Source organism: Periophthalmus magnuspinnatus, chromosome 23 (genome assembly GCF_009829125.3).
Source record: "Periophthalmus magnuspinnatus isolate fPerMag1 chromosome 23, fPerMag1.2.pri, whole genome shotgun sequence".
NCBI classification, from domain to species: Eukaryota; Metazoa; Chordata; class Actinopteri; order Gobiiformes; family Gobiidae; genus Periophthalmus; species Periophthalmus magnuspinnatus.
Genome location: NC_047148.1, coordinates 23,871,551 through 23,898,726, shown reverse-complemented (window position 1 = coordinate 23,898,726; position 27,176 = coordinate 23,871,551). Strand labels below are relative to the sequence as shown.

Here is a 27,176-nt window from a genome sequence, read left to right as displayed (position 1 = left end):
CGTTGGCGAAGTCGTTGGCGTCTCTTTGGCTGGTTCCACTCCTGTCATTGGCGAAGTCGTTGGCGTCTCTTCGGCCGTTTTCACTCCTGTCGTTGGCGAAGTCGTTGGCGAAGTCATTGGCGTCTCTTTGGCTGGTTCCACTCCTGTCTTTGGCGAAGTCGCTGGCGTCTCTTTGGCCGTTTTCACTCCTGTCGTTGGGGCGTCTGTAATTTCAACTGGAGCGTCACGTGCCGCTGTTGTAGTGGAAGCTTCAGTTCCTTTGACGCTGAGGCCAAACGGCTTTACACTTGCAGTTCTTGTTTTGTCTGTTTCTGTTTGTCCAGTGCGTACAGTCGCTGCAGGAGTTACATTTTGCTCGTCAGATTTGGGTGATGGAGCTCTGTGAGGTGGAGTAACTTCTGCAGGAGGATGGGGAGTCGACCCGTTTTGTTTCACTGTCGCTTCACTTCTTATTTCCAGCACGAAAAATATCAGTATTCCACAAAATACAGCAGGGCGCGTCTTCATGGTCACTGACGCCATGGTCATGATCTAGAGAACAAAGTAAACGGGAACATTTTAAAGATTTTCGTCCTTTTTTTATATTTTTGACCTGCGTTGCCAGTGTTCTCACAGATACAAAAACAGCAGTGGTAGTAATACTTTCCAGTTTTAAAATATTAAGTCAGTTGTGTCTTTCATTCAGTACTTCTACTTTTTAAGAAACCGTACAGGAGTTTTAGTAATAACTCTGTAGTAATAGTTGCCCTATATTTTGGGCAACACTTTTAAGCGGAAAGTGACATCTTCACGTGGTGCTAAGACGAGTTACGAAACAGCAGGTTTTGCCACACACTGCACATTTTACCAACCTCTGCTTCTGCTCAGGGTTTATGTAAAAAGGCGTCTCACTTTATCAGTGTTGACTCTGAAATGCTGTTAGATTTTTACATTTAGGCTCTGGTTTTGTAAAGTTACTTGTCTCAGAACTTAACAGTGATTAAAGTATAAAGTATATCTGATAAAAAAAAAAACAAAACAGTTCATTTACCCATTTAACTCATTTCTTTGTAGATAATTACAGTTCTCTGTGTCTTAATTGTTTTATTCTTGTTGAGTCTTACCTTAGGTGGAGCAGCCTGAGGACAGACTCAATCATGGGCTCATCTCAATCAGCAATGGAAAAGAACTGTCACTGTGAAGCAGGAAATGTACAAACATCACAGCAGCAAGTGTTAAAACGTGACTAACATCGAGACTTCCCCCAGTGTCGCTCTGAACCAGACACATTATTCAGTGAAAATGCATTTTTAGATTTTACCTTGACGTGTGGTGGTTTCATTGGAGCTTGATCCTGATGCCCTGGTCACTGCCTTATGAAAAGCAGCAGGAAGTACTTACAAAGATGATGATGACAGACACTTGTGAAAACGGCTCATTTCTACAGGCAAACCAATAAGCAACAATTATATTTATTACTTAAATTACAATAAATGTGTTTTTGCAGTTTGAAAAGTTTAACCAAAAACAGCAAAGTTTAAAACTGAAATGATTCCATTTGATTCTGTTCTGTCAGTTCTGTACTTCCTCACAGACTAAAGTCTGTCCTTTGGCTCCACCTACTGACAAAATGTGAAGAGACCAGACCCAATGCTCTTCACGTTAAACCGATACAGAACAAACACGAGCTGGTGTCGATGTGTAAAACCTTTATTATGTGCACAGAACTGTCGGGTTCAGTGAAACACAAGCAGTGAGTGGTCCCTCCCCAACACCACATTTGTCCTGAACAGCGCCGCAGGAGACGAGGCCGTTCAGCGACAAGAGGCACCACTACATTTTGCACAACATTTACACCAGAGAAATGCAACCCTCCCCTTAACACCCGATGGTTTATGTTGAGACCAAAATAGGAACAATAATGTTTGAGAAGGATTTCTGCCACATTCATAATCTGAGGAAAAACAGCGTTACAAAAATCCAGCTTGGCTAATTGATTCTATCCATGTGACGGGAATGTACAGAAATGTCAAAGCAGTGCATAAAAATGCAATTCATATTTGGCAACACAAAACATAAAATGGAAATACTGATGCTACATACGATTTCAGAGAAATACAAAGTCCACATGAGAATGTTTACCACATATTAAAACAAAAATTAAGACTTATCCAAAAATGTTTCTCCAAACAAACATGAGCTGCAAGAGTTTTTTCTTCGTGAGATGGGGCTGGAGTGTGATACTGGAAAATAACAAATTCCATCCTGGAATGTTGACCTGGAGCCATGACAAAGACACCAAGACGACCTGGAGCCAATACAAAGACGCCAAGACGACCTGGAGCCAATACAAAGACGCCAAGTTCAATGGAGCCGAATCAGCCTCGGGTGGACCACATCCTCCAGACTCTGAGATGCTGTAGTGTCTTACAAGGCGACCTTGGCGACCTGCTCTTCCAGTCTGGCAATCCGGCGGTCCTGAAGGATGACACGGTCCCTGAGTGACTTGAACTCTCGGAGCACCTCTTCTAGTTTGTCTTCCATTTTCTGCTACAGAAGAACAACAGTAATGTCACTCCAAAGAACAACGAGCCAGAAACATCTCACAGAAGCAGCTTTAAACACAAATATAACTGTTGATTTACCAAAAAACTGTGGCTTTGAATCAAAGATGGGCAAAAATACTAGAGACTCTGCTGTAATAATATGAACGAGTGAATATGATAAAGACTCACTGCTGAAGGCGGAGGAGGCGTCGGCTTCTGCACCGGCATGATGCTCTCGGCCTTTGGAGCTGGCTTAGATTCCAGGACATTCGATTTGATCACTTTCAGGTCCCGGCTCTTTGACGACACGTATCCGTCTTTTAGTGAAATGAGGATGGGACTTCCGTTCTTCCCGGCGAACCACTCCTCAGCCTCCAGAGCCGGGTCAGGGCCCGCGGTGTCCGGATAGAGGTCATCCTGGAAAAGGTCAGACTGGACAAAGAAACGATATGATTCAGAAGAGACAAAGAAAACCAAAGAAAACTAAAGAAAACAGAAGAGACAGAAGTGTCCAGGACAAACACACACCTTAAACAGACTGTTACACACACTCACCTTAAACAGACCGTTACACACACTCACCTTAAACAGACCGTTACACACACTCACCTTAAACACAGACCGTTACACACACTCACCTTAAACACAGACTGTTACACACACTCACCTTAAACAGACTGTTACACACACTCACCTTAAACACAGACCGTTACACACACTCACCTTAAACAGACCGTTACACACACTCACCTTAAACACAGACTGTTACACACACTCACCTTAAACAGACCGTTACACACACTCACCTTAAACACAGACCGTTACACACACTCACCTCAAACACAGACTGTTACACACACTCACCTTAAACACAGACCGTTACACACACTCACCTTAAACACAGACCGTTACACACACTCACCTTAAACACAGACCGTTACACACACTCACCTTAAACACAGACCGTTACACACACTCACCTTAAACACAGACCGTTACACACACTCACCTTAAACAGACCGTTACACACACTCACCTTAAACACAGACCGTTACACACACTCACCTTAAACAGACCGTTACACACTCACCTTAAACACAGACCGTTACACACACTCACCTTAAACACAGACTGTTACACACACTCACCTTAAACACAGACCGTTACACACAGACCGTTACACACTCACCTTACGGGGGACAGTCATGATGATGGGTTCACATTTTCTCTCGTGCAGTTTATAAAATCTGTAAATGTAATAATTCATAAATGGTAAAAAGACCTTTTCTCTGTAGTTTCTGACGTAGTTACATATATGTTATATATATATATTATGTATGTTTTATATATATATATAATGTATGTTTTATATATAAACAGTAGTACCTTGCTATTTCACACTTGTTGACATCCAGGCCTCGTTTGGGCATGTATCCCATCCCTCTCTGCGGCTCCTTGGTGGAGAAGGTGTTGAGGTAGTGAACATACGGCGCTTCATCTGTGATTTCAAAGTATCGAATGCTGCTGTCACCCTGAGGACACAAAGACGTATTTAGACTTTGACGATACAAACCCCAGACTCGTCTCAGGGGACCCTACCTTCCCACAGAGGTACACGACGTTAGTGTCGGGATCGTAGAAAGGCAGGAGGACTCCGTTACTAGAGTCCATTTCTTGAACACATATCGGCTCATCCATATTGTCCTGGAAAACACAAAACTTTAGATGTTTGTGTCTCTCAGTCGTCCAGGTCTGATCCAGGTCTGATCCAGAGCAAAAGATACAGTTTAAATCTGTCAACTGGACAAATCGTTGTAGGAGTGAAGACGTTTCTCTGGCTTGGGCAGCGAAATAGATTTAAACTTTGTCTTTTGCTACACAAAACTTTAGCTAAATAATTAAATAATATAGCAGAGTAACGCAGGTTGAGTTTATTGGGTAAGTATTCATAACAATCAGAGCTGAAGAGTCGCTGTATTGACGTACACTTTTCCACAGGGCGAGTTGGCGTTCGCTCATGCGGCTGAAACCTGTGGTGAAGATATTTCCATCTGCTAAAAAGATGGCTCTCATCGGCCGCGCTCCCTCGTGGGCTTTGTCCTTCTCCTGTAAAGACACACACGTGTCACACTGGGAGCTACTACAGTCCCACTCACTTTTACTTTTACAGCACTTCACTTACTGCCACGATCTTGTTTTTGCGCGGGTCGATGACGCGGACCTTCTTGTCCTTGCAGGCGGTGCAGAGCAGGCTGCCGTTACGACTCCAGCTGACGCTAAAGATGACATCAGGATGCATGTCCTCCAGGTTGATCATGGCCTCGCCGGTGCCCACGTTCCAAATGATGATCTGGTTGTCACACCCTTAAAAGGACACATCACACAAATACCAGTCTGAGGCTATTCTCAGCACATTGGACCGGCTCTGGCATTCTGTGAGATAATGGTTTGATTTGGAGCTCAGCTGTGCTCTGTGCCTCAGTCAAACATACCAGCGCTGAGAAGAACGTTACGGGCGGTGGGGTGCCAGGACACGATCCCCACCCTCTTAGAGTGTCCTTCGAGCACCACCACGGGCTCCGACAGCGGAGACTCCAGCCCGTTCTCTGGGATCTGCCATACCTAAAGACACATGACCCGACGTTCAAATAAAGACCCAAAGGTGAAACAAAGCTCTGCAGAGATTATCTTTCTTTTTACTGCTTCTGGGTCAGATTTAAAATCATAAAACAAATGCACCATTACACATCTAATGAACATTTGATCCTGGGGATTATGTGTCCTTACCATGACTGTGCAGTCCTCTGAGCCACTGGCAATGACCTGGTCATTATGAGGACACCACTCTATGTCCAGCACTGGACCAGTGTGACCACACACTGTGGGGTAAACTTTGTCTATACGACCGGTCTGTGGGACAAACAGAGAGAGTGAGTCAGGAGGGAACAGATTAAACGAGTGTAACTCTGTCAAACACAGTCAGACTAATGTCCTTTTTCTGCAGGAAAACATCTGCTCTTAAAGAACTTTACAGTGACCTGGTGTTAAGGCCCATCCCCCTGAACCATCAGGTGTTCAACACGACACACTGGACATTTAAGTATTGATTTAACCATACGACCCATCAGCCCTGAAGGCGACGCAGGTCACTGCAATTTAATACTCAACTAAAATACTCAACCTGCTCAAGTTAACAGAGCCACACAAGGACAGGAAAGTAAACCTTTTTTTACTATTACACAGTATGACACGCTTTACTCCAACAATAAAACACTTTAACTTTTTTAACTTTTTATTTTGCAAACATCAAAATTTACAACATGGAGCACGATTTACAAGAGAGAAAAGAACATTAAGTGCAAGAGTGAGGGACATATGGGACAGGTTTGTAATGATCAAAGTAAAGAAGGAGACGCAACTTTGGAAACAAAACAACAAAATGTCATAATAAAAACACACGTGCACACAAAATGGGAGATGTTCTTTTGGTGCCACAGTGGGAAGTAAATTGGTGAGTTGTGTAACTGGACAATACTGAAGAGCTGGTGGTTTTGTGAACTTTCCACCAGGCTCAGAGATCATGATGGATTTGAAATGTGTTTTTTATTGATTGTGATATGGACGCTCTGGTGTATTTTCACGTGGACTGTGTGTGTTTGTGTTCTGTTTATCCAAATATATAAGTAATGCGATTGTGTTGCATAAAAATAAAAGGAGAAAATGTGTTTTTTCCAGTCCTCTGTGTTTTCTGTTGTTTTAAAGTGTTAAAAATACCCTGGGTTTTTATTTTTCCAGTAATTGTTTTGTTATGGAGTTAATTTGAAGCTGTTGTCGGTGGGAGTGATGGTGTCGTTGTGAAAAGGTGGTTGATTTGGGGAAAGATTTAAATTTTCACTGCATTAATTCTGTATACTAAAGTCAATGGGAGATTATTACAGCATTTTAGGATGTCTTAATTTTATTAGTGGCAGAGTGTCATTGAGACACACTGGTGGACATGTTGATTCCACAGGCCGTTTATATAAATGGACATATCTAACCTGCTGCCGCCGCGCTCCGAACAGGAAGTGATCATGGTGCACTTCCTGCTCCATCGACTCTGGCTCCAGTTCACTTTCTGTGTAAAAACTGTCCTCTCTCCGTCTCTGCTGCTTCAGACTCATCGTTTTGGTCTTAAATGTTTGTATTAACCCTCTACATCAGGGCTGTTCATTACGTCGAAGGCATTTAGTGTAGATCACGTCCCGTCATCCATCCAGTCACATGACTAATACACAGGACAGTCAGGTCACACCTGACCCGAGGTCACACCTGACCCGAGGTCACACCTGACCCGAGGTCACACCTGACCCGAGGTCACATCATGGGCGCTGCATAAACAAGCGCGAGTTTAACCCTATGGCGTCGGATCCTATCGCTGCAGATAGACTCGGGGTTGTGGACTTTCCAGCAGCGTAACTCCGCCCAGTCGTGCTTTATGTAAATTCAAACGGCGTCTCAAAGTGGAGACATGGGGCTGTCTAAATATTTTACCCTCATTACTGTAATGTGCCTCTGATGTCCCTGGTGACGAATGAGAGCGCAGGGCTGCGGGGATTCTCCCAGTCATTTATTCGATGCGTAAAAGAAAAAATTTTATGGCTATAAAAAAAAGACAAAACCGTAATCAACATGATTAGCTCCGTTATCGTTTTCAAACGAAAAATGCAATTTTACTCCTGACTGTCAGAAGCTTCTGTCTGAACTCTGATGACACTGAACAGAATCAGTGAGGGATGCAGAGCAGAAATCATCATTCAAGTCATTATGAACATGTCAGAAGTTCAGTGTGTTGTGCAGTTTTATCTCATGTACATCAAAATGCACTGTACATGTAAGAATTCATAATACATTTACAAATAAATATATGTTTAACATTTTTGTATTAGGTGGTAGATCTTTCAGACACGATCATTTTAAAAGCAGCTCACAAACTGAAAAAGTCTGAGCAGCCCTGGTCTACATGATCCTGGGGTTTTTATTTCACTTTGTGTCTGTAAATCCAGATATGAACATTAATAACAGACAAATCAGGTCCTTCTTTCCCCGACGTTGCTCCCACTAGCGTTAGCAACACGTTTGATTGGCAGTATGACTAAGCGCCCTCTCCCTGTTAAACCAGCGGTGTGGGCGGGAAGGGGCGTTACCTTCAACAGCCTCGCTCTGATTGGCTCTTTGGTTGCTATGATACTCGTGGTTGGAATTCCAAATATGAAACGGAGCCCCAGATGAGCCGCTACACCTGCTCCAGCCTCGATGAGCTTCATTTGGAGCTGAACTCTGTGGTGACGTCACACTTAGTCCACGTCTTTACAGTCTGTGGTGGATTTCCAGGTGTTTTATATTGTTCAGGTGCAGGGGGAGGAGTCCTGCAGAATCCCATGAGTCTTTGGTCAGTGGGAGTATTATTGATGTGTTGATTTCACTGTGTAGGTGGAAAGAGTTGAGTTGTAAATAACTGTAGTGAATGTTTCTTTTGTGGTTTGATAAATAAAAGAGGGGCAGGCTGAGGGGGCACCCCTGTCTTGTTCCTTGCTGCAGTGTGACATTGGGTCCATCTGTGGTGACCGGGGCCCTGGGTCAGGAGTAAAGTGTCTCCAGTGGATGAACCAAACTTGTGGTGTGTGGAAGAGGAACTGTCTGAGTCTATTAGAACACCAACCTAAAACATCAATCATTTCCACAGTTTGTAGATCAGCCGTGTCTGTTGAAGGTGGGTGTTTCTTTTCTTCTCTGGGCTGGAGTTTGCTGAGACGAGTCCATGTTGTTGTTGTTTTGGTGTAAACTGTCTTGGTTGTGATCGTGGGCTTCTAGGCCCTCGGCGTCTCCACTTTATGGTTCATGTACACGGGTTGTTACATTGTTAGAGCTGTCAGTTTTTAGTTTGATTCCTTTTTCCTTCTTATTTAGATTCATACTGTGACATCAAGTCGTTGCATCACTCCATCCATCACTCCGTCCATCAGTTTTTTGTTCTTTACATGTATAATAATCTTATAATCTGATATGAACACATACTCTCTATGAACACATTATAGACCAGTGTAACTCGTCCAGACTTTTATTCTTTTTTTAGCCATAAAAATCATGTTAAACGAAGTATCAGAATGAACTTCATTTTTTCACACAACTTCCTCTATTTTACACATCCATCTGTATTTTTTCTTTAACGCGTTGAATAAGTGACTGGGAAAATCCCCGCAGCACCTGCGCTCTGATTGGTCGTCTTTAAGGGCGACATAAGCACATTACTGTAATGACGGTAAAATATTTAAAGAGCCCCATGTCTCTGCTCTGAGACGCCGTTTGAATTTACATGAAGCACGATCGGTTGTGGAGTTATGGTAACGGAAAGTCTACAACAGCGCTCCATCGGCGACGAGAGCATCCGACGCTCCAGAGTTAAACAGACACACCTGGGCACACCCACAAACACTAAACAGGAAACACAGTGCCACACACTGGCTGGGAGTGCAAACACATAAAAGGGCCTCAAAATGGTTCTAGAATGCAGCATTTTGGCCTAGATCAGAATTTATGTATGAAAGGCAAAATGACTGTGGCTCGTGCTCAAAAGCACAAATAAATGACAAAAGACTGACCTTGTGTAAAGGCAGCACGAGGAAGGCTCCTCCGCCACTGGCGTCAATGATGATGGCGACAAACTTGGGGTTTACGGCGCAGAAGGAGCTGTCCCATGTGACCCGGGACACTCTGATGTCATCGTAACACTGGTCGTTTCTCACCGCCTGCCCAAAGACGTGGCGGAACTTGCTCTGTCGCACAACTCTTCTCAACATGTCTGAAAGGAAAGACGTTTAACGTCCTGTATTAATATCACGCTGTTCAGGTTTGTATTTTTCCAGACAATTCTAAATGTAGTTTTTAATTACACCTTTAAAGTGGTGCTACGTCAAACACTCGAGTGACTTTTGTTCCATTGTTAATGCTTCATTTATAACTGCATTTAACTTCTTAGAAATCCAAACTATTTGACTCAAGTCCAGCTCCAGGAAACACACGGCTGGTCTTTACTTAGATTCATGTGAGGAATGAGTGACACAAATAGACTTGGTCTGCTGTAATCACAGTGTAACTCTGAGCTCTGTGAACAGAGACGCAGGGGGCTACAGTCCTGACGTCACAACAGCCCACCTGCTTCATGAATGAATCACCACATTATTAAAACTTCATCCTTTCAGATTTCATGGGAAACTCTTTGTTCTCAGTAAAAGCTTTGTTGATTATTGTGTCAGTGGAACATTTACACTTGGGATGACTGTATGAAGATGATAATAACAAAAAGAATGTTTTCTACACAGCTTGTCCTGGTCAATCACAGACATTATGTGTTTTAATATTAAATCCTGATCAGACGTTAGGCCCATGTGGCTGTACACTCTGCCTTTTGGCTCAGTGTCTGAGTGAATCTCACATTTCACTCTCTGCTCTCACCTTTGTCTTGGTGTGGTTTGTGTTACAGTATTATCATGTCTTATATTTTTATTCTCACAAAAGAGTTGCCCACCTCCTGTTTTAATTTCTATGATAATGAGATAATCCCGTCCCAGGAGCATTCAGTTTATCCACATTTTAAAACACTATTGTAATCTTACAGATGCTGAGTTTTATAATGGGTTTGGAGGCTTATGCCTGAAGAGAACACTGTGTTCCTTTAGCCGATGTGAGCACGTTATTCAAAAGAACCTTGACTTTTCTGCATTTATGCTTCTGATAATAGGAGCTGGTTTCCTCCCCTGCAGGCACGAGCTGACTCTACTTTACATTAGACCATAGTCTTCACCCAGCGGCCTATAGAGCTGTTATAGAGCAGCTATAGAGCAGATGCAGTCACACTGGAGTCACACTGGAGCTGGGCCCCGTCTGCTACACATGTGAACTATTCTAATGCTGATGGACTCAAGTTTACAGTCACTCAAACCCTGTAGTGAAAGTGCAAATGGATTTTTATAACAAATAAAAATCTGATTAAAACTAGCTTCATTAACAGTTATTTTAATTAAAGTTTCCACATATGATTAACAGTTATAGTGTAAAGTTACGTCAGTCAAATATGTCATTTAAATCTTATTATTAACCAGTGTTTTATAAATAAGTTAAAATAAAACCATTTTATTTTTACTATGATTTTGTGTCACATTGATAATTGTGTAAAATGAATTTAAAAATACAATCTCAGATGTTTCTTAGACAGAACAGTGCCTCTAGTTAGCCTGTGGGATGTTGCTGCATCATTGAGTGGATCAGGAGCCCGCCATGGTCTTTATGAGAAACACAGTGTGACCAGAGTGTTTCAGCCCTGCAGCTTTACACAGGGAGGTGATAACTGCAGCATTTACAGTGAACACATGTGTAATATATAAATAAATGTTTAAATATATGATGATTATTTAGATTTAAATATGATGTTTGATTGTTTTAAGTGTCCTTGCCCGGGTCCCTGCGCCTCCACAGCTGTGCCGGACTGTCCAGAGGCTAACAGCTACAGGATGCAGCAAAATCAGCATCTTTTGTTTGGAAAAAAAATAATTCTTGATGTTTTAGAGCCGTGTGTTTGTGTGAGAGACTGAGGAGGATTTGGGGGCGTTTACTCCGCGTTTATTCACCTGTTTCCTCCCGAATAACGGCCCACGTTTGGAGGATGTGGTGCTAGTGAGTATGATGCTAGTGAGTATGATGCTAGTGAGTATGATGCTAGTGAGTATGATGCTAGGCTGTGATGCTATGATGCTAATGCTAGGCTGCGGTGCTAATGCTAGCCGCTGGCCTGTGCATCGCCGCTGACGCCAGTGCAGATATTTCCATCCAGGCTGTGGTTGTTCTGTGTAACTGTCCCGGAGCTGGACAGATGCGGCTCATCCAGGCTCATCCCGGCGCATTAACAGCTGCACATGTGTAAAGAGTGCGTGTTCTTACCTTCTAAACTATGCACGAACGTCTCACGACAGTAATCAATCAGAACACATGAATGAGGAGGTTTTAGGCGCGCCCTTCTCCTGCAGGACGTTTCTTTGGTCCCTGTTTCACCAAACGCGCAGCTTCAGCCGTTTTCCTCCGGATCAGACTCAAAAGCTTCAGATGTTTGGAGCTGTTAGTGCAGGTTTCCAAAGACAGATGTGGAAAGGCGCATTCCCTGTCCGCTCATCACCCGCAGGAAGACTAGAAATCGCCTATTCTCATCGTTATTAAATTCAATGGGTCTGTGGTCGACCGGCTACTGCACATGCGCAGTGCACGGCCACGGAGCGCTTTTCCCAGGGCTGAATGAGGCTGGAGGGTGGGGGGTTTGCATTCAGCTCTGCCTTTGGGGCGAGGGAAGGGATTCATAGGATTTTTAAGGCTGAAAGCGTCTGTTTCAGAATGCTTTGTCCCAAAAGACCAGCTCTGTTTAAGACGGCGCAGAAGGACACACTTTTGTCCTCTTGTCCCAGGTCAGAGAGGACTGGCCCTGCAGGGACTAATGTCTGTCCTTCTGAGCAGAGAGTGAGCCTCAACTCAAACTCAACTCTAAACCGGGAACTGTGATAAACCGGTGAATAAAATAGATCTAAAGTCTCTCACTGAGTAACTGTAGAATGTAGAGTAATAATAATGTTATAGACTTACTCATTTGTTTGGACTGCAGATAAACTCATAATATGTAAATGTGTTGTTTTATTTACATCTGTGCTCTCCCTCCAAATTAACCCGTGAGATTAAACACTTCTTACCTTTCTTTGACGCTGCCTGAACCTCCTGCGGTCGCTCTTTGGACTTTTTTGGAACATCAAAAGTGTTCTTCATTTGGGACACATTCACACTCTGGTCTGAAATCACCACAGGAGCTTTGGGAACTTCTGTTTTAGTCTGAAACGATGAACGTCTTTGGATTTGATTTGTTTCTTTGACGATTTCAGCGACGGGTTTGTACGAAGCCGCGTCACTCGTTCGTACACATCTGTCGTTACTGTGGACGTCTTTACTTCCGTCTCGTGAGGTTTGTGAGCGCTTTGCCTGAAGTTCTGACGTTCCTTTCCTGACAGCATCCATGCGTACTCTCTGTAGATCAGGTGACGTCTCTGGGACCTCGTGGGATTCTGAAGAAGAGGAGACATCGTCCGGTTTCTCAGCCACAGGTGGAGGTGAGCTCTTGTATCGAGATCTTCGCTCTAAAAACACTCGTCTCTGCAGCATGTCTAGGTTCCTCGGTTCCTCATCTGGAGATAGATCTACGATACGTGCGCAGTAATCGAAGTTAATCTGGCTTCTGTCCTGATGTTCAACGTGATGTGAAAGTTCTTCCCAGGGAGTGAGGTCGACGGACAGACGCTTGGCGCTGGTTGGTATGAAGTATGTCCCTCTCTCATCCCAAAGCTGACACATGTCTTGGTTGGGAGCCTTGCGTTCCAAAAGTTCTTTGTTAAAATGAAAAGTGTGTCTCCGCTTTACTCTTTCTTCTGAGCGGTGATGATCCTTGCGTCTTTTTGGTGCATCGTCCGACATTAACTGAGCCGTTTTGAGTTTTATAAATGGATTTTTGGGTTTTTTAGGGACTGGAGGCGGTGGACCTTTCACTTTTGACTTCTCATTTGGTGCCTCTTCTTGCTGATTTCTGTCTTTCTCCATCTCGGGCATTACGTGAGTTGGCGGTGGAGGTGTGATGACAGCAGAGAAGCAGACAAACTCACTCTCCTTTTTGAAACTGGCCACTTCCTTTGTTCCGTTGCAGCACCGGGGAGCAGACACGGGCTCACATTGTTCCAGTAGTAAAGCCGGGTCGTGTTGCTGTTGCGCCGTGCTGGAGCTAGGGGGCTTAGTTGAGTTGGCTTCAAAGCGATTGTCCTCTTTCTTGGAACCACGGCGCGCGCTGGCCTTCCCGGTGACAGCGCTCATATCTTGTGTTCTGTTCTCAGTCGTACAGTCTCTATAGTTTTCCCTGCTTTGATCCGCCTCTTCTCGAGACTTCACAGCAGGTTCACAAGGAACGATCTCACACTCGTCGTTGGTCTTCCGTCTGACGATCCTCTTCAACAACCCTCTGCTTTTGGGAGTCGGTGTTGTCCTGATTCCAGTGTCTTCGTCGCCGGTCTCTCCAGTTCCTCTCCCACTTGTCTCTGCCTGAGTCGCTCCAGTAGAACTCAATGCTTTTAGCTGACACCTGCCGCCTGTCACTTCCCCTAAATGAGACCCTCTCTTCACACAGCTGTCCGCCATGGCTTCAGCTCCGTCTGTAGATGTGCTCCGGCTTGTTGATTCTTGGGACAATGAAGAGATTCGGTTACTTTGAGCCTCCGTGTTTTGTCCGTTAGTTGAAACCCAGGTGTCATCTTTCTCCAGGACCACAAAGTCTTCTTCATTTTCTCGTCCTTCAGATCCCTTCCTCTGCTCCTCCATTGCCGAGGTCCCAAAACAGACCACAGCCTGTCTCTCTCTGTGTTTATTCTTAGGCTGGTCGGACTTCTGTCTGGTCTGTGGAGCTCTCAGAACAGTTTTTGACTCCTCTCTAGGTTGAGTGGCACCGTGGCTGTCGCTAACCCCGCCCACCTGTTGCCCCTCTGTGGTGAGAGGGCACTCCGGCTGACCTAGGCCTGTGATTGGCTGCCAAGTTTGGGGGTCTGTACGTGCCTCGGTGACAGTAGACTCTGGAGCATGCTCAGTGACACAGATTCCAGTGTCATTCAGAGGCTTCACAAAAATGCCACCGTCTGGGTCCACGGGGTCCACGTCTGTGTCCTGAGTCTCTGGACTGTCCAAAGAGTCCTCGTCCTTTTCAGACGCCTTGTCGAGCTTTTGACCCATTCTGCTTTTCTATTCCTAGAAAAAAAAGTATGTTATGAATTAAAACAGTGAACAGTCACACATTTGCCTCAAAAAACAATAACTTTGAACTAGATTTTGCTGTTGTGTCAAGAAGCTAAAATGAAACTAGATGAGAAATCACGTAAAACAACATGACATCTACTTTATGATCAAATGAAAACCAAAAGTACTTTTTAAGTTTCCAGAGTACTGCACTTATTGTGTTTGATGCAGTATTATTAAGGCTGGATGTGTTTCAGAGCAGCATTAAGAGGCATCAGGCAGACTCAGTTAGTAGGAGACGTGGTTAATTTGTTCTGTATGCTTCCATTTAACCTGTCTATGGTTTATCGTGGTTTTGGGTCAGGGGTCGGTGTAAAGGTTGTTTGGATACCTGATTTGAGTCACGAGGGCCCAACTACTGGTTTTATGAGCGTCTCTGAGCTCAAGTCTGAACATGAAGCTAATCTTTGTAGTTATTTTATTAGTTAATGTTGTTGAAGTGTGTTATTGCAGATTTATGTGGTTCATGTTACTTGTTTCATGTTGAGTTGAAGATGGGAGACTATCCAGAGGTGACTGAACCTCTTCACTGCATTTGGAGCCGTGCACAGGAGCTATTTCAAGCATTGAGGTGTTGAGTGACACTTCTTTCTTGTCCTAACCAGCAGACACGTCTACTGCCTGGAAATAAAGCCTCACATTTTAAATTCAAAACATTTACATATATATTTGTTCATCTGACTTTGTGACTTTGTGGCTTCTCCAAATCCAGGTACTTGACCGATGTAAGGGCCTCTCCAGCCCGGTGTTATTTTTGGGATGGTGGCATTACAATAGCAGCCTGGGGAGGCATTTGTGACACTGGGCTGTGAAAGCTGCTCCACTACAGCTCTGTTTCCATGGGCCTCTCCTTTGCCTCTTATACTTCAAATACTGAGCAGCAGATAGTTTATGAGAGGCTTGTGACTCTGGGCACAGGCTGTTAGCCCGATCCCGAGGTGCCTTGTTTTGTCTGATCACTTTAGAGACATTACTAAGTCTGGAGTAAAAACATTTTGTATGTCTTCTTTTACCACAGCCCGACACACTGACATCGCGTTCATTCAGTGTTATAAGAGTTTGTTTTTCTACTTTAGGTGTTAACATCATGGCTCTTTTAAAATAACACTGCGTTAGTCCCATCTTTGTTTCCTCTATGTCCATATTTGGACATTTCCTGCTGTTAATTAATAGTCATCTTCTAAAGCTAATCGTTATAGTTTTGTACTTACAGACTGTTCGTTATGAGGATGCTTCTCCGGCTGAAGTCCTGTACTTCAGACTTTCTGAGGCCGTCCCTGAGCCGTCACTTTTCTGATAGTCGTCCCTGAGCCGTCACTTTTCTGATAGTCGTCCCTGAGCGGTCATCTTTCTCATGATGTCACAAACTTCATTTGGATAATTCAATAGAAGTGCTGTCTGCCCACTTCATTTGACTTAAAGCTACAGCTGTAACAGAATAATACTATGCAGAAGAAATAGTTTATTTTCATGATAAATATTCACATTTTAACAAATTATTAAAAAGTGCATTGCTCATTAATGTCGTACCAAACAGAAGACAATGAGGAGTTTCCACCAGAAACCGTCTTCTTTATTTGTTTGATGATCTGATTGAAAACAGCGAGAAACTAACGCCACTGAGGAAGAGGATGTGAGGAGGAAGAAGTCGTCTGCGATGATGTAACTGAGACTTTACACTGAACTTCCACTGAAGCAAAGTTCAAACTTGTTACAAACTTCTTTCTACATAAAAAGTCTTTAGGTCTCACGTCCTAAAAACATGGTTCTCATTCCAGGTCATGTGAGGTTTGTGGTTCAGTGTCCCACAGAAGCAGATCTCAAACAGTTCAGTCATTTACATTAGAGATGGAAGTCCACTGGGTCTTTGTTTGTTACGTGATTCCACAGACGTCCACTGGTTCTTTCGGTTTGCGGACGTGACGCTGCACAAACAGAGACAGGTTCCTGTTCCTGGGAGTAAATGTGTTTTGTACAAAGCCAGAAATCAACAAAGACACAAAGCCGTCGATCAACATGATGGAGCTAAGGCTGAGTTTAAGGCACTTAAATACAAAACACAAAAGTACAAACTGTGGGAGAAATGAGGAGAGGCAGATCTACGGAACGATGAGCTGGATGTGCCTACGGTCACCTACAGTCACCCGCGGGCATCTACAGTCATCTGAAATGGAAGAAATGCAAAAATGCAATAGAAATATGTCACGGAGCAGCCTGCAGCTCCGATAACACGGGTCAAGTTCTCTCATGTAGCAAAATTCTCCAAAAATGCAAAACACAAAAAGCAAATAAATAAAAAAACAAGAATGACCCGTTTGGTTCCAGCACAACAGTGTGAAACAGGAGCAACTCAGATTCAAGTAAATGTACACACATTTACACATGTACACAGTGTACTCCCTATGGCACAGCAACGAAGGATCTGTGGCAGCACTTAAAACATATTTAAAGTTATATTCACATTAACAAAAAATATATATTTTTATGTCAAAAATGTCAGGAGATGTGCTGAAGCATTTTAATGTTTCTGTGCCTGTATTTTAAGGTAGTATTAGCTGCGATCACATAGTTAATAAAGCCTGTGTCTCCTTTTATACGAGACGTCCAAACAAACAGAGCAAAAGAACTGTGTGAATGTGCATAAACTGTCCTCGTGCTTAAAAAGACTGGAGCAAACACAGATGATGGTGGTCAGATACAAGGCCCACCAACAATGACATGCTTTTTACACATATAATGTAGATTTTTACCAGGGCATTTAATGTGACAAGAACAAAAACGTATAATGAGTTGGTTCAGTTGTGCAGATGGCGCGTGCTTTAAATACTACGAGTGACCTCATCCACACAGACAGGAGAGTGTCTTTGCTCAGGGTCAAAGTGCGAACTGTGAGTCAGAACATAACAAACGACGACCAAAACCTCCACTGCAGTGTTCTGTTCCGTCTGTGGTCAGCATGGCTGTGGTCAGCATGGCCGACCACCACGAGATGCAAATCATACACCATTTTAAGTGACAAAAAGTCTGCAGTGTTTTCTAGAAGCAGGTACACGTCCAGCGCTGAATCATCTGGTCCCAGTGTTTGTGAGTCTTTCTATAAATGCAGCCTAAAGCGGCTGAGCCACAGGAGCTGGACAGCAGCGTACGCCAGCATCAGGTCACAGTGCGGGCTTCTGACCACTGGCTTCTGACCACTGTGGAGGCACAGCTAAGCCCCCGGAGCTTCAGCTTTTCCAGGTCACATTTATTAAGGCAGAGGCCTGACTGGAAGCTGGCCTTCCACAGCCAAACTGGGCACTTTGTCCAGCTGCTCTGACCTCTGCTGCAAAAGTTCAAGTCCAAAGCCCATCTCCACTCCCGATATCTGCATCTGGAGAGGCCCTGCGCTCTCACACTGAGGGGCTAAGCCTGAGGAGAGATCTATGGCATCTGTTTGAGCATGAACGTGCGCCTCCTCAGACATGTCGGCCTCCTCACAGCTCATGGGGGAGGCCGAGGGCCTGTGGGCCAGTGGGACTCCTGTGGAGCAGGTGGGACAGAAGTGACCGCAGGGCTGGCCGAGGTTTGGAGCGGCCACGGATGATACTGCTGGACTTGAGGTGAAGACCGTCCCGGGCGGGTTGATGTATATGGAGGGAACATTACAGTGACGTGAGGGGTTTAAGCGATGGGACCTGCCCCCTGCTGGACGGTCACAGCGTCGCCCCTGGGGCAGTCGCAGACAGTCTTTACAGGACTGATACGAGGGCTTTACCTTCAGAGGGTTGCTAGTACTTCCACTGTCCTAAAATGGAACAGAAAAAGATCAAATGTTTATTTCCAAAAGGACTGACTGGACACGTACAAAACGTCACTTACATCAAAGGCTGCGGGACAGCTGCGTTTGGCGGCGAGCCGGTTGCTGTTGTTCGTGTTGAGGTTGGCAAAGCCCAAACGGCCTTCCTCCTGCCTGTCGTCATCTCCTCTCTTTCCATCTGAGTTTCCAGGGGTTTGAGCCAGAGCAGCCATCTCCGCCTCCTCCTTCTTGGCCTCCTCTTCATCCTCTTCTTCCAAAGTGCTGAACTCCAGTCTCAGTCTCATGTCCTCCAAAGGATCCAGACGCCCACACGTCTGAGCCGCCGTGCCTTCACCGGGCAGTGCTAAATGGGCCATTGGGAACCCGTCATCTTCCAGCAGGGCATCCCTCTCTACATCTTCGATCTCTATGAAAACCCGCTCCATCCCCAGCAGAGGGGGGCCTCGCACCGGTGTGGACGGCTCACTGTCCAGTGCAGAATCTGACAAACGTCTAAAGTAATAATTATAGTTGAGCGAGTCCAGGGGCTCCATTTCCAGACCCATTCTGCAGGGCGAGGCCCCACACCCTCCCCAGGCCTCCTCGTCCCTTATCCCCGGCGTCTCTTCTCCTCCTGTGGTGTGTCCAGACGCCTGTAGGTCATCAGAGCTCTCCTCATCGGTCTCTGGCCTCCACAGTTTGTTATGACGCTGTTTACTGTAGAACAGGGACATAGTCAGACTCACTGAAGTGGACAAGGCTCCACTCAGAGGCTACGGTGTGAATATAAAAAGACACAATGTAAATGTAAATAAATGTAAAGCAGCATAGACCTACTGCACGTTCATATGCCACAAATTTTAATTTAAAAAAAAGATAATAACATGATCTGAACGAGGTAATTACTTTGCTAACCTGGCATCCAGGATTCCTTCATACTCTGCCAGCTGCTTCATGAAGGCAGCGTTTGGCTGAGCGATGCTGCGTTTCTGCTTCACATAGTTGTGGGCTTTCTCCAGAGACCAGCCGTACTCCTTCATGGCGTAAGCAATAACAGTGGAGGCAGACCGGCTCACTCCCATCTTACAGTGCACCAGGCACTTGGAGCTGTTTTTCCTGTTGGACAAACACATTTACTGAGAAAAGCATTTATACAACTGTCTTTTATTTTATATCAGGTAAGCCTTCGCAGGCTGTTGCATAGCAACCAGATTAACAGCTGCATTTCAGCTCTGTCTGTTGGAGCGTTCACAGCTGTGTCCTGCATTTGGATGAAGACATTTTGTCAACGCTGTGACAGCTCGTGTGTCGAAGGCAAAACTACACTGACTTCTAATGAATCCATGTAATTACAGCGATACTGCCTCATTATGAGACGCAGCATTGAACCTCCCTCTACATATCCACAGATTTACATCCAGACACATCCAGACACATCCATGTACATCCAGACACATCCATGTACATCCATGTACATCCAGATACATCCATGTACATCCAGACACATCCATGTACATCCAGATACATGTCCAGATATTTATGAGACGCAGCAGTGACCCTCCCTCTACACAGATTTACATTTACATCCAGACACATACATTCACATCTATATACATTTACATTCATATACACCTCCACAGATTTACTATAGAGTTACATACTTGGCTTTGACGATGAAGTTGTAGGTGTCGTTCCAGTGGGCCAGCAGGTCTGTGGCCTCCTCGTCATAAACTCGCACATTATGGTAAGAAAACAGCCCAGGGAAGAAGTTGTCTATTTCCCTTGTGACATTCAGAATGTAACCCACTCTGCAATTAGAACATTGTTCATTTGTTAAATATCACATATATGTTTAATTTATCAATAACAAACCTCTCAGAGATGTATTACATAAAGCACAACTTAAAAATGGCTGACTGTAATTACTCACCCGCAGTCCCTCAGCTCCTCCAGGTTTGAAGCGTTCCATTCAGAGCCCTACAGTAGAAATGGATGATGGATCATTTTGTACAAATATAAGTCTTAAATGTGTAAATATAAGTGTGATATTTACCAAATACACATGGTCAAAGATCAGAGTGGCTTTGTCCATTTGTCCCAAAATTAAAAGCATCTCATTGTCGATAAACTCCTTGTAGTCTTGGAGGTTACAGCTCATATGTTGCTCCAGCTCATTCCGAATCTGCACAGCAGAGTTTGGTTCATCACATGGAGTAAAAACATTGTTGTTTTTGTCAGTTTGGACTAACCTCCTTTGACGTGATGTTCTCCAGATCCTGAAACATCATGATGGTTCGTAGTTTGGCTTTAATCAGGCACTCCGTCCTCTCTCTCTCTGTCGGCCTGAGAAAAAAAAAAATAAAAAATATTGTTGAAACCTGAGAGATGCTGTGTCAAACACAAACACTGAGCTGTGACAGGAGCTCAGGCCTGTTCATGCCTCTGTGTTTTATGCTTGTGACTCCAGACACATTTAGTGCTTAAATCTGTGTCACTTTGTTATAAAGTCTTTCACCTTTCTACAAACGTGGCAGGAGAATCCGGCCGTGTTCTCTCCAGGTCAGTCATAACGTTCCACTCATTAATACAACTTTGATCTGAGGTGATGCTGCTCTCATAAAAGGCCATCCATGTGAGAGCAATGCCTCCTGGGAAATAGTTGAACCGACGTGACACCTCACATGCTTTATGTATGACCTGAAGGGCCGACCTGTGGGACAGAGGCAAGATCAACAGGGCACTTCTTCTGTGTGACCAGCAGATGGCAGAGTTACACAACAGCAGTCAACTGTCATCAATGTAAGGTGTTTCTAATGAATAACATTTATATTATATAAATACTGTGTGCGTATTTTTATTATCATTGTATGTCAGGATATAGACTACTTTTGTGTCTATCTCTGGATATTAAAAAAGTAATTATATCCAAAACCTCTAGAAACTTAAATTATTTTATATCATTTAAAAAAGTAAACCACTGCAAATGTGCCTTTTTCTACAACAAACAAACAAACAAACAAACAACCTCACAGATCACTCCTAATCTCACCCTAAAACTGAGAAACCATCTAAACCACAGAGTGTTAATCCCACAGACTCACCACATGGCCTGTACTGACACAGGTTTGAAGACATGTGACCTCCCTGCGGTGTGAACGCTGAAGCCTCTGACAAGAGAAGAAGAAATGAGACGTTTAAGTCTGATAGAAGAGACGTGTTCACATGTGTAAACAGAACACTGCTGTTTATGCCATTCTCTCAGACCCATGGAACATTCCCCAACTCAAAGCCACACACAATGTGACCAGGTCAGCACGAAAACAAAAGGATGGGACTGTCCTGCCACTGGGGGGCGCCCAACACAAGTGATTCTATCAGAACAAGTGAATTTAAAAAATGGACCTGACTAAACTAGTCATAAACACTGTTTTTAATTTATAATTAAGTTATTTAAATAAATAAAAACAAAGAACACTTACCCATCTCCATCTAAGTGGATGTTTGTGTCACTCCACAGTGGCAACACCATCCCAATGGAGCACGTTTTACTGCAATTACACAACAAATATGTAGAAATAAATAAACCCTTTTGCCAAGAAGGTACAGGAGAGGTCATTAAAGGAGAGGTCATTAAAGGGGAGGTCATTAAAGGAGAGGTCATACCTGTCTTTATCTGCAAAGTCCATTCCCAGGACGATGTTTTCCTCAGTGTCTTGATGACCGTTGGTGTAGATGATGATCATGTAGCGTACTCTGTCTGACCATCCACTTTCCAAACGCACGGCCTGAGGGAGGACACATCTTTTATGAATATAAAATCATTTTTAACAATATTTTGTTTAGTCAGTTCAAAGTTACATCTGAAGATTCTTACCAACTTGATGCGATCTTCAGTGCGGAGGATCTTAAACATGACCTGTAGGTGCTGAGGCAGATCCCCTACATCAAATAAATATATTATATAAATCAAATAAATATATTATATAAATCAAATAAATATATTATATAAATCAAATAAACATATTCTATAGATCAAATAAACATATTCTATAGATCAAATAAACAGATTCTATAGATCAAATAAACAGATTCTATAGATCAAATAAACATATTCTATAGATCAAATAAACATATTCTATAGATCAAATAAACATATTTATTATATAGATCAAATGTAAAAGCCAAAGTAAACTCTGTCACTGGACATAAAGTTGCAGGAGTGAAGACGTTTGGTGCTTCTTCAGTTGTGGTCAGATTTCTGCTGGACACTGCCTTATATCTGTCTGAAGGAGGAGCTAACGACACTGAAACTGGAAACAGCTTTTGTTTACAGTTTCTGTTTGTAGGCTGAGGTCTACTGAGCTACACTAAGTGTGCACTGTGCCTGAGACATACTTAGCATAATCATTCAACTCTCATGGGTGCTTTCACACCTATTAGCATCCTGGCTAGCTCTGTAGTTCTCCGTGTTTCCTTTGTTTGCTTTGGGTCTGAGGATACAGTTATAGATATGGGATAGATTTTATTTTTATTTATTTAATCTTTATTTAACCAGGAAGGCCCCATTGAGATTAAAAACCTCTTTTTCAAGGGAGTCCTGGCCAAGCAGCAGCAGCAAAATAAAAAATACAGTTACATATAAGGCAGTGTCCAGCAGTAATCTGACCACAACTGAAGAAGCACCAAACGTCTTCACTCCTGCAACTTTATGTCCAGTGACAGATTTTACTTTGTAAAGTAAAATCTTTGATATGATGTATTTCATCATATCAAAAATCATATTTGTGCATTTTGACATAATCAGACAATTCCACTCAGATAAAAGCCCTCAGACTTTACCTGCATGTCTATGGTGGTTCTTTACCTGCATGTTTATGGTGGTTCTTTACGTGCGTGTTTATGGTGGTTCTTTACCTGCATGTTTATGGTGGTTCTTTACGTGCGTGTTTATGGTGGTTCTTTACGTGCGTGTTTACGGTGGTTCTTTACCTGCGTGTTTACGGTGGTTCTTTACCTGCATGTGTATGGTGGTTCTTTACCTGCATGTGTATGGTGGTTCTTTACCTGCATGTTTATGGTGGGTGGGGGTGTTTGGGTCCTGTGCTGCGCCGCCCTGTTGGAGGAAAAGGGCAGCTCCTTTGACCATGAAGAAACTCTCACTGAGGCTGAAAAACATTAATAAAGACAAAGAAACAAAGCATCAGAACCAGAGACAGGTACAAATTATTTTACTGGCTCCAAAAACTGGTTTTCAACCAGGATTTATCCAGTGCTATAAATATACGTCTTTTTATTTTTGTTCAGACAGCTCCAAATATTTAAAGTTTAATTTCATGTCTCATTTATTATTTTTGGGGTGAATGGAAACTGTGTGAATAAAGGAAAGAGCGACGTTAAACAAAGAACAGACAGAACAGCTGCTTTTAAACCAGTGTCCTCCTAAACACCACACACAGACACACAGACACACACACACACGGACACAGCACACACAGACGCACAGACACACACACGCACACAGACACACACACCCCCACACACACACACAGACGCAGACAGACACACATACACACACACCCCGACACAACAGACACAGCACACACAGTCGCACACACATACACACACACACCGACACAGCACACACAGACACACACAGACAGACACACACACACACACACCCCCGCACAGACATACACACACACACGCACCCCGACACACACAGATACACAAACACACATGCAGCACAGACACGCACAGACACACACAGTGCGCACACCCATCACACACTGGGAGAGTCCTAATGTCTGGAGCCCAGTGATCACAGGCTCAAGAAAAATATAACATGCTGTAAACATAAAGAGGAAAAAACAGGCATCACAATCTTTTTACAAGAGACAATCTTTGTACGAGAGAAGCTGTACGCCCTGTATTCTCACGTGATGCTGTGATCAAGTTTCATTTTAACATTTGCACTTTAAGTCTGAGTTCTGCTGTGTAACAGACATGAGCCGGTTCAGGATCAGTGTTGTTTTATAACTTTTACTCATCAGGATTAAACTGCTACTGAAGCTAAAACCTAAACACAAAACAGGATCTGGTTTAAAATGTCGAACAGAAAAACATTTAATGAAAAGATTTGAGTTACAGCAGCAGCTTTGACACAACACAGTGAGAGGAATTAACCACACAATGCAATCTCTTGTTCTCTTAATCTGTGACTGTTTAACTGTCAAACGCAAACTCCACACAGGACCTTTCTTACCTAATCTAATTTCTTCCCACCCAGGTCTTCTTCTGTGATCCCAGCTTCAGGGCCTCCTGTATCCCGTCTACTCTTTGGCCCTCATCCTGAACTCTCCACATCAGCATCATTCACACAAACATAAGAGAAAGGTGGAAAAGCCACTGACCACCTCCCACAAGCATCGTCCAGACTCTACGAAGAACAACCACTGAGGAAGAGCAAGAGCTACGAAGAACAACCACTGAGGAAGAGCAAGAGCTACGAAGAACAACCACTGAGGAAGAGCAAGAGCTACGAAGAACAACCACTGAGGAAGAGCTACGAAGAACAACCACTGAGGAAGAGCTAGAACTACGAAGAGCAACCACTGAGGAAGAGCTAGAGCTACGAAGAACAACCACTGAGGAAGAGCTAGAACTACGAAGAACAACCACTGAGGAAGAGCTACGAAGAACAACCACTGAGCAAGAGCTACGAAGAACAACCACTGAGGAAGAGCAAGAGCTACGAAGAACAACCACTGAGGAAGAGCAAGAGCCACGAAGAACAACCACTGAGGAAGAGCTACGAAGAACAACCACTGAGGAAGAGCTACGAAGAACAACCACTGAGGAAGAGCTACGAAGAACAACAACCACTGAGGAAGAGCTACGAAGAACAACAACCACTGAGGAAGAGCAAGAGCTACGAAGAACAACAACCACTGAGGAAGAGCAAGAGCTACGAAGAACAACAACCACTGAGGAAGAGCAAGAGCTACGAAGAACAACCACTGAGGAAGAGCTACGAAGAACAACCACTGAGGAAGAGCTACGAAGAACAACCACTGAGGAAGAGCTACGAAGAACAACCACTGAGGAAGAGCTACGAAGAACAACCACTGAGGAAGAGCTACGAAGAACAACCACTGAGGAAGAGCTACGAAGAACAACCACTGAGGAAGAGCTACGAAGAACAACCACTGAGGAAGAGCTACGAAGAACAACCACTGAGGAAGAGCTACGAAGAACAACCACTGAGGAAGAGCTACGAAGAACAACCACTGAGGAAGAGCTACGGTGCAACATATTCTGGTATAACTCAACATGTGCAGACCCATACTGTAAACAGCACCAGGTCAGTTAAAAGAGAGCTCGACCTTTGACCCAAAGGTTAAAAGTATGATCCCTGCTCCTTTAGTACACGTGTGTCTTGGAGCAAGACACTTAACCCACATTATCTCCCCCTGACACGTGAATAAATGTGAATACTTGTGTGGAATGGTTCCTTGATTTGACACTATTCTGTTTATGTCCAGTGTGAGACAGTGGGGCTGTAAAAAACATCCATATCTAAGCACTAATCAATACAAACATTTTTATTTACACGAGATACTGGTTTAAACCAGGTATCGATACTTGAAACATGCAGAAGACCAAACGATTAAAGGGACTATATTTCTGTGTTATAAAGTGGATGGTAATGGTTCAGTTCACTCTACAGATGTAGAACATGATACTTACCATTGATTGTTTTTCCTGTCATCATCGCTCCCAAAATCCTACAGACAAAAGCAAAAGGATTAGCAGTGAGACAGCACCATCTACTGGCCATGTTCACCTATGTCACTACTGTTTCCCCTGAAGAACCCCAATAAACAAGTTTAGAAACACATTACCCTACAGAGACAGATTAATAGTTTGTGTAGTAAGTATAATAACTTTTACTGATGTGATTTTTGTGATTATCAACAGAATGTTCTAAATATTAGTAGGTCGACAATTTAACATCTACAAAAAACAGTTTCATCCATATTTTGTAGGGCTATAGAATATTTCCATGGAGTCCAGTTTATGTGAAGTGCAGTTTGGTGCTGACTGAGGGAAATGACCACGTTGTTCTCAAAGCCAAAAGCCCCCTACCCCCTTCCCCTCCTCTCCCACCCCTCCCCTGGCAGGATTTTGTTTACAAATCCTCTGCTGCACTAAGATCTCACAAATACCCACAATGAAAGGGGATGACAAAGCCTCTCACGCAGTTTCATTCAGTAAATGTAGTGTTTTAAACCAGCACCACCCTTCATCTGTTAAGTTTACGCCCCCCACAGAGGCTCCTGCACCTCAGCCCCTGTGCCCCTGTGCCCCTGTGCTCCAGCCCCAGAGCTCCAGCCCCTGTACTCCAGCCCTCCAGAGCTCCAGCTGCTCACCTCTCCTGCGCTGCTGTTGGCTGTGCTCGCCGAGGATGCTGCACTCGGGGTGGGAGACCGCTGCAGAGTCACCAGGGCCATGGTCGGTGCGCTGCTGGAGGAGAGAAGGGAGGGGAAGAGAAGGGAGGGGAAGAGGAGGAGGAGAGAAGAGGAGGAGCGCTTATCTGGGAAGACGCGCGGCAAGAGTCTGTCACCGGGGAGAAAATGCCTAGTCAGAGTCCCATCCGGCGGCACCTGACGTTCCGCGGGCGCACGATGTCCCCGCTCCTCCGGGCGCTACAGCCTTCGCCCGCATCCGCAAAAACAACACGAACCGAGCAGTTAAAACCCAGAACAAAATGAAATCAGTGCGAGCGGACGCCGCGGAGCGCAGACTACACAAACAAACAGTGCGCAGGTTGGAGCAGAATGACATGCAGCTCCGCGGGCGCCTCTGATTGGCTGGCCTAGTTCGCGTGCGCGCTGTCATTGGGCCAATGTTGTCAAGGTTCCTGGCCAGAATACTCCACAATACTATGGCTCATGTCTTTATAAATGTGATTATCA

General features: G+C 44.1%; 2 protein-coding genes across 2 annotated transcripts; both read right to left on the bottom strand.

Annotated features, from left to right (window-relative positions):
- Positions 1-1,684: 1,684 nt before the first annotated feature.
- Positions 1,685-14,053, bottom strand: LOC117392154 (uncharacterized). The gene is made up of 12 exons (XM_055231650.1): positions 12,296-14,053; positions 9,167-9,366; positions 5,313-5,435; positions 5,018-5,147; positions 4,708-4,889; positions 4,512-4,631; positions 4,125-4,229; positions 3,912-4,057; positions 3,715-3,772; positions 2,715-2,957; positions 2,318-2,529; positions 1,685-2,287 (listed from the first exon to the last, which is right to left on the bottom strand). Exons 1-11 carry the CDS (start codon positions 13,956-13,958, stop codon positions 2,407-2,409), a joined length of 3,093 nt encoding a protein of 1,030 aa, XP_055087625.1. The 5' UTR covers positions 13,959-14,053; the 3' UTR covers positions 1,685-2,287; positions 2,318-2,406.
- Positions 14,054-15,898: 1,845 nt separating this feature from the next.
- Positions 15,899-26,787, bottom strand: ssh1b (slingshot protein phosphatase 1b). The gene is made up of 15 exons (XM_033990365.2): positions 26,631-26,787; positions 25,948-25,985; positions 23,266-23,366; positions 22,076-22,140; positions 21,865-21,986; positions 21,681-21,749; positions 21,303-21,368; positions 20,717-20,911; positions 20,451-20,544; positions 20,255-20,383; positions 20,132-20,178; positions 19,863-20,009; positions 19,117-19,317; positions 18,285-18,918; positions 15,899-18,210 (listed from the first exon to the last, which is right to left on the bottom strand). The coding sequence occupies exons 1-15, from the start codon at positions 26,709-26,711 to the stop codon at positions 17,674-17,676; spliced, it is 2,526 nt and encodes an 841-aa protein (XP_033846256.1). The 5' UTR covers positions 26,712-26,787; the 3' UTR covers positions 15,899-17,673.
- Positions 26,788-27,176: the final 389 nt, after the last annotated feature.

Bases quoted from the DNA above. Each gene is read 5' to 3' on its own strand.
- LOC117392154 (XM_055231650.1), bottom strand. From the start codon at position 13,958: ATGGAGGAGCAGAGGAAGGGATCTGAAGGACGAGAAAATGAAGAAGAC. The intron at 5,148-5,312 runs GTAAGGACACAT...ATGTGTCTTTAG, and splicing joins CAGAGGACTGCACAGTCATG to GTATGGCAGATCCCAGAGAA. The intron at 2,958-3,714 runs GTGAGTGTGTAA...TTCTTTGTCCAG, and splicing joins TCATGACTGTCCCCCGTAAG to TCTGACCTTTTCCAGGATGA.
- ssh1b (XM_033990365.2), bottom strand. From the start codon at position 26,711: ATGGCCCTGGTGACTCTGCAGCGGTCTCCCACCCCGAGTGCAGCATCC. The intron at 25,986-26,630 runs GTGAGCAGCTGG...TTTTGTCTGTAG, and splicing joins CCAACAGCAGCGCAGGAGAG to GATTTTGGGAGCGATGATGA. The intron at 20,545-20,716 runs GTGAAAGACTTT...TTTTTTTCTCAG, and splicing joins CCTGCCACGTTTGTAGAAAG to GCCGACAGAGAGAGAGAGGA.